The 12,611-nt window shown below is 44.0% G+C and overlaps 1 protein-coding gene across 2 annotated transcripts in view; it reads left to right on the forward strand.

The window, feature by feature from the left end:
- The first annotated feature begins 12,113 nt into the window (after positions 1–12,113).
- The window catches only part of ATAD2B (ATPase family AAA domain containing 2B), an 80,261-nt gene continuing 79,763 nt past the window's right edge, over positions 12,114–12,611 (forward strand). For both annotated transcript variants that reach the window (XM_066611685.1, XM_066611693.1), the window contains exon 1: positions 12,114–12,412. In XM_066611685.1, coding sequence (XP_066467782.1) covers positions 12,257–12,412 — 156 coding nt within the window. In that variant the 5' untranslated portion in view covers positions 12,114–12,256. The remainder of the gene's footprint in view (positions 12,413–12,611) is intronic.

The following is a 12,611-nucleotide window of genomic DNA, read 5'->3' on the forward strand; positions in this document are numbered from 1 at the left end:
CCTGCCCTTCCGCCCACTAAGGGGAGGAGCTGCCTGCCGTCCAGCGGCTGCTTCTGTGCACGTGATCTCGTCCCTGCCTCTTGGGGTTGCATACTTGGGCAGAGAGCCTATGCAAGCTTTCCTGGGAGTAAGTTCCATTGAACACAGTGGCACTTGAGTCTGAGTAGGCATACACAGGCTTGTGCTGTGGGTCAGGCTATGCTCCTCTAACCCAGGGGTCTGCACACTTTCAACTTTAGGGCTCCTGGACCTTTGTGCAGGAGGGAGAATTTCAGCAGGTGGAGCTTCTCATCTGTGACAAGATGGCAATTCTATACAATTGTTAAAGGTCCAGGAGCCCTAAAGTTGAAAGTTGGCCCACCTCGATCTGACCTGAGAGCAAATCTACTGAGCATGACTAGCCTGACTTCAGGCTAGTAAAGGGGGGGGGGGGGTGTCTGCCTGCCTGCCTGCCTGCAAAATGCTCCAACAGACAAAGGCTTTGACTTTATCTGCAGCCCAGTTCTTATTTATTTCTGAGGAAACCTGTTTATGCATGATGAATGCAATAGGAATGGTTTAGGCCAGTGCTTCTCAAACTTTTTTTAGCACTGAGACCCAAGCTTTACAACAGTCTGTTAGGACCCACCACAAGCAATGTCATTCACATGGAAGTGATGTCATGGCCAGCAGTGAAATAATCAAGAAGGAAGATTTTTTAACACCCCCTCATATGACAGAATCAAATCAATTAAGTAAATTAGAAGTTTACAATAGTGTAAGTTTAAAATTTTATTTATTATAAAGAAGAACCTTCCTAACCCTCCCAAGCTGTTGCTGCTCTGTTTTTTTTTTAAAAGAAATTCCACAAACATGCCAAAGGCTGCAATCCCAAACATCCCAAAGGCTTACCTGGGAGCAGGGCCTAGGAGAGGGGGGTAAAGGGTGTAATTTGTACCCAGGCCCAGGGTCAGAAAGGGGGCCCAGGAGCCAAAGGAGGGGGCCCAGAAAGTTCCTGGGACCTGACATTTCCCTATCTTACCTGAACTCACTGCCAGAGCATAATCCTGGGGCACATAATGTAGGGGCACACGCTTGCCCCTACCCTTAATGGTGTCCCCCTCCCTATTTTGCTTTACGCTGATGACACCATTTTGTTATCCATCTCTAGACCAGGTTTGTGCCATTTATTGATGGTGTTTCAATCATATTGTTTATCAAATGACCTGGTAATTAATACCGAGAAGACCAAAATTTTGGTTTTCTCCAAGTCCTGAGTGTCTCATGGAAAATTGGTAATGATTCCTTTCAACAAGTAAAATCCTTTAAGTACCTTGGGATCACTTTCCACCACCGCCTTAGTTGGTCTCTCCATAGGAAATTGGCCATTTCCTCTACAACACTTCATCTCAAGGCTGTAGCTCGGTTCCACTTCAATGGTGGAAACCAATATATCCCTGCAGCCCTTCAGATTTTTCAAACAAAAATCCTTAGCCAACTCCTGTATGGAGTTCCCATATGGATTGAGGCCGCAAATAAAGAACTGGACCGGGTAGCATCCACTTTTTTTAGGCACATTCTGGGCGTGCCAAACTTAATCAGGTTATCAACCATGGCCTTGGAACTTGGGATTCATCTCCCTTCCACCATGGCGTGGTCTTTAGCCTTTAAATATTGGTTGCATCTTCATTTAAATTCCCAGCCTGATTCCCTGCTTCACGATCTTCTAAAAGATTCTTATACCTCTTTTTGGCTTAGACTCTTTGAAGCCAAACTTCAATCCCTGGATATTACCCTTGAAACACTTGCCGACACTGGTCTCAATCAGGTCCATTCCATCATTAAGACCAGACTTTTGGAAATTGAAACCCAGTTATTATTTTCTAACATTAATCCCACCTGCTCCCCCTATTACTTTGGCCTATTACTATCTTCCAGCCATGTTGCTAATTATTTTAGGGAACTAATCAACCCAAGCAAGAGGCAGGCTTTTATGCTCGCCAGATTCAATATTTTTCCCTCTGCAGTCCTCAAGGGAAGATTTCATAATGTTCTGTTTGACAACAGGACTTGCAAATTCTGCTCTCTGTAACCCGATACGGTGGTTCATATTCTGTGTCATTGTCCTGCTCTTCAAACACTTCATGATACCTTTTTAGATCCAATTCTGTCTGCCTTCTCCGGTTTACCGGATGATTCCTTGCATTCCCTTTTGGAAGATAACTCTGTGGCTACCACTGATTTGGTTGCTGACTATTTGTTAGCTGTTATAAGGAAAATATCCTCATGCATTCTACTAACTTGAATTCTATGTTGTGAGCTGAACCTTTATGTTTTTTGTGTCTTGTTTAGAATTTGTTTTAATGCCAGTAAAGGTTCTCGAATCCCCCCCCCATATGAAGTAAAATCTGCAGAAGTCAATTACACTTAAGGTGAAGCAACTGTATGTAAATATACTTCATTGGTTAACTTGTTTAAAAAGATTATTAATCAACTGACATTATATAATCAGTTGGCAAATATCTATTTATTTTATGGTATTTGTGTTAATTGCTGTCCTACCATGATGGCTCTAAAAGCCATTAAGACAAGATGCGTCATAGTACAGGAAAGAGAGCAAGGCAGTTCATCAAAAAGATTCATACCAATTATAGCCATGCAAGAAACAAGGAGGGATGCAAGATTATCTATTTTGCTCATGCTGTTACAGGTTAGGTATTACCAGCTCATCTGAGAGAAGGAAAACTCTCCCAAACCTCCACTGCCTTGTGGCTACATCCAGTTATGGAAAAGGCTTCAGGAGCCAACCTCAAGGCAAAATCTGGAGCCGGAGTCCCTGAGGCAGTTCGTGGCTGAACACAATCACGTTCTGGCAACTCCTGCGATGCCGCTGGAACCAACCGTATTGGCCTCTGCCTTTCCATTGGACCATTTCAGTGACGTGGAGAGGGGGGATTTGCTGCATGGGTAACAGCCTATCCTCCATATCTACTTTACCCAGGCTTCACGCACTGGAAAGGATACTCTGTTCTAGAACCACCATTCAGAGCGTAACACCATAGTCTTCCGAGACTGAAGGATGCCAACAAGATTACCAGCTGCTCTATTTACATTTGCAGTTTATCATAAGGGAAAAATATTTGGTGGTGCTGAGCTTGATCTCATATTCTGAGGATGAAAAAAATTGAAACTGACAACTACAACAAGGAACAGAAAAATAATAGTTTGAGCCTTGCACCAGCTGCACTTCCTGAACATGATTTGTCACACCTGCAAAATAGCCTGGAAAATCCTGATGGCAGTGAGATCTATGTGCCACACTTAATTGTCTTTAGTGTTTATCAAATTGTGTGTTGGGACCTACTACGTAGGTGGGTTGTGAGCCAATTTCAGGTGGGTCCCCATTCATTTCAATATTTTATTTTTAATGTATTAGACTTGATGCTACAATTGTATGTGACTGCATCTGGGAAAATGTTACAGATCTGTACTTTTAACAGGCTACTGTGTATATGCTTTTAACAAAGATAGTAAATGGGACTTACTTCTGGGTAAGTGTGGGTAGGATTGCAGCCTAGGATTGTTAAAAATGTTCCTGCTTGATGATGTCACTTCTTGTTATGACATCACTTCTGGTGAGTCCCAACAGATTCTCATTCTAAAAAGTGGGACCCAGTGCTAAACGTTTGAGAACCATTGGTCCTGAGCAGGGGTGCTCAATAGGTGGATCGCGATCTACTGGTAGATTGTGAGGCAAAATGAGTAGATCGTGGAGCCCTGTCTCTCCAAACTGTTAATATGTCAGTTTCGTCTAGTGACTAGACGAAACTGACATATTTAGCTAAACTGACACTGAAACTGACACTTTAGCTGCTCTTCAGGCATGCAGCAACAAAACTGACGAAACTGACTAGACTCCAGCAGGGGCTCCATACATTAAAGGGGGTGTCTATCAGACGCTTCCTTCCCCCCTGGTAGATCTCCCGGCCTTGCTGGGTTTCAAAGTAGCTCTCGAGCCAAAAAAGTGTGAGCACCCCTGGTCCTGAGTGTATAGTTCCATCCTTCCATACAATCCAACCCATCCTCTCAGGTCATTTGAGGGGGCCTTTCTGACTGTGCTGCCACTAATGGAGGTGAAGAGGATGGCAGCAAGAAAGAGGGCCCTCTTGGTGGTGGCCCCTAGTCTGTGGAACTCCCTCCCCCTGGAATTGAGAACAGCTCCCTCTTTAGAATCCTTTTGGCAGGGGCTTAAGACCTTTCTATTCAGGAAGGCCTTTTATACTGACAGCAGGAGACATGGCACTTTTTGAATGTATTTTAATTCGGGATTCAGATTTTATTGTTTTTAAATGTCTTTTACACATATATGTATATTTTATGTTTTTAATATGGTTTTAATTGTGAGCTGCCTTGAGTGCCCTTCATTGGATAGAAAGGCAGGATATAAATTATATAAATAAATAAATAAAAATGGTTGGTTGGCAACCTTCAATCTCGAAAGACTATGGTATAAGCCTACAGCACCTGGTATTCCCAGGCGGTCTCCCATCCAAGTACTAACCAGGCCTGACCCTGCTTAGCTTCTAAGATCAGACAAGATCAGGCATGCTAATAAAAATAGTTGCTTCTCAAGGCTGCAGTGGAAAAGCCTACACAAATGCCTCTCACATTAACAGTTATACAAAAAGAAATTCTTAGAAAGTGGTATTTGCCTTGAAAAGTGAGTGCATGTGTGCTCTACACATGTTCATTCTGGTTTTCAATAAAGGTTTTACACTGAGCCCATGTACTGGACTTATAATTCATATTAGTATGTGTTTATACTATGGCTAAATCTTTGGTGCCTAATTCATTACATTTTATTAGATTTTTTTTTAACCTGACTGAGCTTTTTAAAGACTGTAAATTACTTTGAAAGCTTTATCAGGATGTTTGGTAGGATATGTTTTTCAAATTAAAATAAAATGAGGTTCTGCGATGCTCACTGATAAATATCAGAAATGATGCCTCTTCGGCCAGTTAACACACGCAGCAGGGTGTGGTGGTAGAGTGGATTGTATTATTTCAAGTTCAGACTGGAGGTGAGGGATAGCACTTTTAATTGCTCTCTCATGTACTCAGCTTTCTGCAAGTAAAAAGTTAGCACATCAGGACGATGTGCTAGTCAGTGTTCCCTCTTATTTTTCATGTCGCTGTATGGAGTCTTTCCATAACAGTGTTGCTGCACCTTAGGACGCTTGGCAATGACACATGTCATCGCTGACTTCTGGGTTGCCAAGCTCCAAGCATATCAGTTTTGAGCCCCACAGCCACATAAAACACTGGCTCTACTCCACACCCAGCTATGCTAGTTTTCCAATTGCAAATGTGGTAACTCCTGTCACACAAATACTTCTTGGAATGGTGGGAAGAACTAGGCAGGTTAAAAGCTAATGATGCCTTATTTATTTTCACCTGGAGTAGATTCTCAGGCTCTGCGACTATGAATGCCTTTATGCCCCTGCACTGCTGTACCTAGGGGACCCGAAACTTGCAGACAGCATGGTGACTACCCCAGTCCTTGTTCTGATTCTTACTGCTGGCTGAAATGAAGGCTGGCCTGGAGTCTAGTGGAACCAGTACCACGGAAAAAGTTATAGGACTTTCTGGCCATCTATGAGACTACAAATGGCTAAAGAATTGCACCAAGTGACAAAAGATGCCCACCACAATGAAATTTTTGTTTATGATAACAGGGAAAAAAATGAGATTCTTATCAGAGAAGGAGAAATAATGGTCAAACATGCCTTTTAAAGATGCATTTCTTGAAGAACAAATTTGCACACACAGTCGGAACCTTTTCTGTCAGTTTTCTGACTGCTCAGAAAAGGAATGCTCCCCTCCCCACCATATGTTTCTGCTGCTCTAAAACAGAGATCCCCAATCCTGACAGGGCCTCTGGGCATTGCTCCAATGCATGCTACTTGCTTGAGAATTTGAACTCCATATGGTAGAGATATTTCTCAAAGCAAAAGTAAACAAAAATAGCAATGCACATTTACAGAACAATTCTATGTATGTTTATTCCAAAGTAAATCCCACTGTGTCCAAAGGGCTTATTCCCTCATGAATGTGTTTAGAATGTCAGCAGTCCTATGCACACTAGGGAGTAAGGTTCATTGTGCACAATGGTACTTACTTTGGGATAAATATGCTTTGAGTTGCATTATTAAATTCTGTCCTATCTTCTTCAAGACAGAGCAGGGCCTGGGGCTATAACCCTATAAACAGTGATATGGATGTAAGCTCCATTGAACTCAGTGGAGCTTACTTTGAGTAATCATGCACATAGAGGTGCACACTGGAACTGAACTTTACCTAATGCAAGATGGTTAGTCTCTATCTTGCCCTGGTGCAGCTAGGAGGTTCTGTTCAGAACCTCCAAGGTCTCCTGGTGTCTGAGGCAGCATGTCAAATGCTCCCCTTATCCGGAAAGAGGCTTTTCCCACTTACAGGAAAAAGAAGAGGGAGATGAAGTGTGGACAATTATGGATTAGGGTTCGCCCCCTCTTCCTTTTCTCAGCTAGGTGGTGGGAGAAAGAGCAGTGGAGGCAAGTGAGCTGATGCAAGTGGGTGGGCCAACCCTGGTCTGAACTTGCATCGGTTTGACTTAACTGCTGTTGCTGCACCTGTAAGACTACACCATTTTTTCCCCATGAAAGGACAGCCATGGACAGAGAAGAGGTATAAGTGGGAGCAGGGCAGGAGACTGGTGACATTATCTGTGGCTTTGTACCAGTGTAAAGCTGTGCAGATAAGTGAAAACTAAAAATGCAAAACAAAAATACTGTACACACAAATATGTGTGTAAGCAACCTATGCATGTGTAAGAAGTTATGTTTCACTGTGTTTATGGGGCTTATTCACAGAAAAGGATTTCAGCCTTTTCGCACACTCCATGACCACTCATAAAAGTACCCACAACAACATGGATGACAAACACCCATACCCATGCAAGCTTCATGCAACCAACAGCTCCTGGCATGAGTGGAAGGGTGCATGTACCCAGTGACTACATGAGTCATAGCTACAAGCCCATCTAAATTGCAGCAAGGGAACACAGCTTACACACCAAGAAAAAGGGCACAGAACCACACCAGTCTCTTTGACATCTCTTCAACACAAAGGAAACAAGGGAATAACTAGCCAATGGCATGATATTAAAATGTTTCTGACAGGATCATAGGTATGAAATCCACCCCTTCCTTTGACTATTTCAATGAAAGCAAGATGAATTGATGACCAGGCTAACAGTGGGGAAGCTTGCAATGTTCTATAAATAAATGAGCTATAGATAAATTGCACTGATGTTTTGCAGTTATTGTTTCATTGAATAGAAACTGAGCATAGTGGAATGAAATGAAACTATCATTCTAAGACATATCCTATTGACTGTCCTACCTAAACATGAATTTATTTATGTATGTAATTTTGTTACACAGTGTATTTGTGCAGTTATTCAGGAAAAAAAGTTATTACAGAAAAAAAAGCAATAAAATACAAAACCTTTCAAAAGGGGAAATCCACTATAGACCAATGCTTTGTACTCCATCATTTGATTCAAAAATACTCTGTTGGTTAAAAAGAAGATTTATGTCACTTTTGTGGATTTTAGTTCGGCTTTTGATCTTATTAATAGAGACCATTTGTGGCAAAAATTGGCTGTGACTAATATTGATAGAAGATTGTTGTTTTTAATCCAGATGCTTCATTCAAACACCAGTCTTAGAGTCAGATTAGGGGCGAATGGGTTGCTTTCTGAGGCAATTCCTGTAGACAGAGGAGTTCAGCAGGGATGCCTGTTGGCTCCCTTTCTTTTTAACTTTTATATTAATGATATTGTACAGGAATTGAGTGGCCCAGATTTTTTTCCACCTTCAATTTGGGATGTTAAGCTCTCAATTCTTTTATATGCAGATGATATTGCAATGATTTCTACCACTCTTGTGGGTATGCGGAGACTTTTGCTCAAATTGAGTAAGTATTGCATAAGAGAATATTTGGCTATTAATTATGCCAAAACTAAAGTTGTAGTTTTTGGGAGAAACAGAAAAACTCATAGATGGAACCTTGATGGAAAACCTATAGAACAGCTTGGTGCTTTTAGTTATCTTGGTCTCCATTTTAGTGCTCAACTCTCATGGAAGTACCATTTTAATGCAGTCAATTTGAAAGCCACTCATTCTACTCAATCTTTACTTCGATTTACTAGAGTTCATGAGGGAAGTTTAGTTGCTCCAGCTGTTGAGGTGTTTGCTAAAAAAATAATTCCTCAAATAACCTATGGGGCTGAGGTCTGGGGATATACAAAGTCCCCTATTTTGGAATTGGCCCAGAATTCTTTTATATTATCTCTTTTATCTGTTCCCTGTGCAATGCCAATTGTATATATTTAAGAGCTGAGGTGGGATTGATTTCAATTGAAGCTAGCTGTCATATTGCACTCATTAGGTATTGGTTAAAATTGAACTCCATGAATGATTCCCACCTTCCAAAGAAATGTTTTTTAGAACAACTTCAAAATCCTTCACAAGAGTCTTGGGCAAATTTGATTAGACCTATAATGGATGAATATGGACTCAATGTAGAGTCCCTTCCTACTCTTATTACTAATGAAATCAAGAAGTTGCTCAAAGAAAAAATTAGCCTTTATTCTAAGAGGATGGATTTATGTATGATTTCCCAAATGTCATCTGCATTTTGGTTTCATGTTTATAAAACATCTTTTGGTTTGGAAAATTATTTTATAAATTTAACTGCTGCTCCATTATGAAAAGCATTTACGGCCCTTTACTTTCAATGTATGCCATCGGCCTGGTTGGAGGGGAAATATAATAATACCCCCTTTTATCAAAGAGTTTGTCTATGTGGACTAGGGGTTATTGATGATATCTTTCACTATTTATTTAGTTGTCCCTTGTATGAACATCCTAGGAATCAATTTCTTGCTGGTATACTTAGACTATTGCATGATAGACCCTTGCCTGTTCAGCTATGCAGTTTGCTTGCGGTACAGATGTTACTATCACCTATCAAGTAGTAAAGTTTGCTAAAGCCGCAAAAAAAGATCCATGCAAAACTCCATAAATCTTAAGGATGAGTGCTTTTATTGGTTATTGTTATATATTTTGTTGTTTTTCTTTTAATGTATTGCGACCTATGGTTTTAAGCAAATAAATTGAATTGAATTGAAATTGAAAATTGAACAAAACCTTAAAAACAATATAAAATGTCACAAAAAAACAAAGCTGCATCAACACAAACACAGAAGCACAGGATCACAGCATGGCTTCTCTGGTTATTTGCAGTGGTGAATGACCTTGTTCAGATATTTCCATTGAATGGGTTACTCTGGCAACCCCAGCAACCTTGTATGTGGGTGGCTCCACTGTTTTCAGCAAAGCCATTGCAGATTTTGTCAATTTAACACACACATTAATTAGGAATATTTGAAGGGCAGTAAAGCCTGCAATCCTATACACTTTCCTGGGAATAAGCTGTATTGGACACAGTGGGGCTTCTGAGTAGAAAAGCATTTTGTGGCAAGGCAGGGAGGATGGTGGTGGAGCTGTATGTGTAGGAAAAGAAAGCCAACAGCATTTTTGCTTCCATTGAATTGATGTCCCAAATAATACCTTTTAAAGCTTTTCTGGTACACTCAAAAGTCCCGTTTCACTCACAGCAAGTCCACAGGTAATATGGATAAGAGTGGATATTGTTGCAGCAACAGTATAGAAATGCTGACTTGCTGAAAATTCCAGCACAGGAGATGATAGACAGATTCTCAAAACTGAAAGGTAAAAGCTAAAGGTCCACAGGGAAGCACTGCTCTTTGGCTACAATCCTATATACCTGGGAGTAAGGCTTGTGCTGTTAGATTGGATAATCCCTTCTTTCCTCCAGTTCTCCATACAGTTGAGATTTCACCGAAATGCCCTCTTGAATGCTCTCCTTGCCATCTCAGCAAATAGTCCAGATTGCTGGACATTTTAATTTGGGAAGTAAGTCACATTGGACTCAGTGTGACTTATTTCTTAAAAAAAAAAAAATGTATATCTGTCCAAATATGTAGTATTTTATATGCAGCAAGAGGGTAAATGAAGAAGGCTGAAAGGATTACTTTGCCCCCCCCATGAAGATTTATTAGTGAGGTGAGGATCTTTATCCATACTAGTGATAGTATAGTACTTCAGAGGGAAGCAAATTGCTTCACATTAATGAACAGGGAGCACAAGAGTGGGCCTGAGTTTTCTCTTGTGGACACAGCTTATAAACAGAGATCTAACCATTCCTGTAGGGCAGATGGGGAAGAAGAAAAGCCTTTTATTTATTTTTTTCACGTTTTTCTACTGCCCTTCCTCCAACGAGCTCAAGGGCGGTGTACATAGTTCCTTCCCTCCCTTTGTCCTCAAAACAACCCTGTGAGGTAGTTGAGGCTGAGACATAGTGACTGGCCAAGGTCACCTAGGAAGCTTCATGGCCGAGCAGGGGAATTTGAACCTGGATCTTCCAGATCTGAGTCCAACACCCAAACCACTACAACAGAGTTTCTCAAATTGTGGGTTGGAACCCACTTTGTGGGGTGTGAGCCAATTTCAAGCAGGTCACATAGCACCTTACCCATCTGCCTCTGAAAATACAGAGGGTACAGAGCTTCTGGGAAGGGCAGGCTCCAGGTGTGAGAAAGGCATGGTGCTTTGCCCTGACTAGGTGGGAAAATAGGATGCTGGAAAGGGGGAGGGCTGTGTGGTCAGAGAAGGATCCAAGTCTGTTCTGCTTTGACTTCCAAGCGGGAATGTTTGAATGCTCAGCTATGCAAAATAACAACAGCAGCATGCTGTGTAATGAGACCTTTGGCTGGTGAGCTGTGTAATGGGACCTTAGGCTTGAAGCCTAAATTGATGATGTCACTACTGGCTATGACATCACTTCCAGGTTAATGACATCGCTTCTGGTGGGTCCTAACTGATTGTCATTCTAAAAAGTGGGTCCTGGTGCTAAGATGTTTTTTTAAAAAAGGGCACTACAGCATCCTGGCTCTCTTTTATTTTCCTGAATACTTTTGAGCAAAGTTAAAGACACTGACAGACAAGTAAAGCGGTCACTCTGGTCCTTCCTTTCCCACAACCTAGACTGTGGGACCACGTAGAGACTGACAGCACAAGACTATGCATGTCTACTCAGAAGTAAGCCCCGTTATAGCCAATGGGGCTTACTCCCAGGAAAGTGTGCATAGGATGGCAGCCTCAAAGCCCAACCCTATGCATGTCTACTCAGAAGTAAGCCCCATTATAGCCAATGGGGCTTACTCCCAGGAAAGTGTGCATAGGATGGCAGCCTCAAAGCCCAACCCTATGCATGTCTACTCAGAAGTAAGTCCCATTAGAGTCAATGGGACTTACCCCCAGGAAAGTGTGGAGAGGATGGCAGCTTTAGAGCCCAATCCTATGCATGTCCACTCAGAAGTAAGTCCCATTATAGTCAACGGGGCTTACTCCCAGGAAAGTGTGGAGAGGATTGTGGCCTGAGGCTGCAAGCCTGTCCATTTATTCCTGGGAGTAAGCCCCATTGACTGTAATGGGACTTGCTTCTGAGTAGTCATGTATAGGCCTGGGCTCTGAGCTTGTGCATTTTTACTTGGAAGGAAACGCGATTTGGGGCAAGAAGTCAGGTCCCTCCAAGCACGTGCACACAGGATCGTGGCCCCATCTGCACCCGAAGGCAGGCAGAGAGGCAGGCGGGCTCCCCCCGCCCCTCTTCAGCGAACCATAGAGGACGCCGTGCCAGAGCGCCACCAACGTTGCTAGGCACCAGACTGAGGGCACACGCGGGACGGGGTTTCCCCGCCCGTCTTCCCAGGCAGGGGATGCAGGGCTTTCACCGGAGAGGCGCGGCGCCGCTCTAGGCGCACCCCAGTCCGGGCTCAGTGATGGAGCCGGGCCGCCGTCATCGCGGTCCCCCTCCCCGCGCCTGTGTTTCCATGTTGCCAGGCGCAGGGAGGAGGAGGAAGAAGAGGCCGTCCTATGAGCGGCGGCGGCGGAGCGGCGCCCCCTGGAGGCGCCGCCGCGACCGAGGAGAGAAAGGGAAGAGGAACAAGTAATGGCGGCCAGTTAGTGTGCGGCTGAGCGGAGCGGGAGGAGGAGCTCCTGGCGCCGCGGGCCTCGTCCCTCGCCGGCGACGGCGCCGCTCCCCACAGCGGAGGACAGCAGCGCTCCCTCTGCGGGGCGGCGGCGGCGCCATGGTGAACACCCGCAAGAGCTCGCAGCGGCTGTCCGGGAAAGCGGTGGCGCTCCCCGGGGCCGGCAGCCATTTCATCTCGTCCCGGACCCGCTTGTCGAGGACCAGTGCCAAGGCGGCGGCGGCGGCGGCCGGGCAGGACGAGCACTCGGCCCGGGTGAGGACAGGAGGCGAGGCGAGGCGGCCTGGCAGCGGCGGGGCTGGGGGGGAGGGAGGCCGCCAGCGCCGCCGGTGGGGGGACGGGGCAAACTCCGGAGACGGAGTGTGGGACACCCACTCCGGGGCCCGTCTGCTCGGAAGTGAGCCCTTCACGGCCAGTGGCTCTTACTCCCAGGTCAACGCGGTCGGCAGCGCAG

The sequence above is a fragment of the Tiliqua scincoides genome, chromosome 1 (assembly GCF_035046505.1).
Source record: "Tiliqua scincoides isolate rTilSci1 chromosome 1, rTilSci1.hap2, whole genome shotgun sequence".
NCBI lineage: Eukaryota > Metazoa > Chordata > Lepidosauria > Squamata > Scincidae > Tiliqua > Tiliqua scincoides.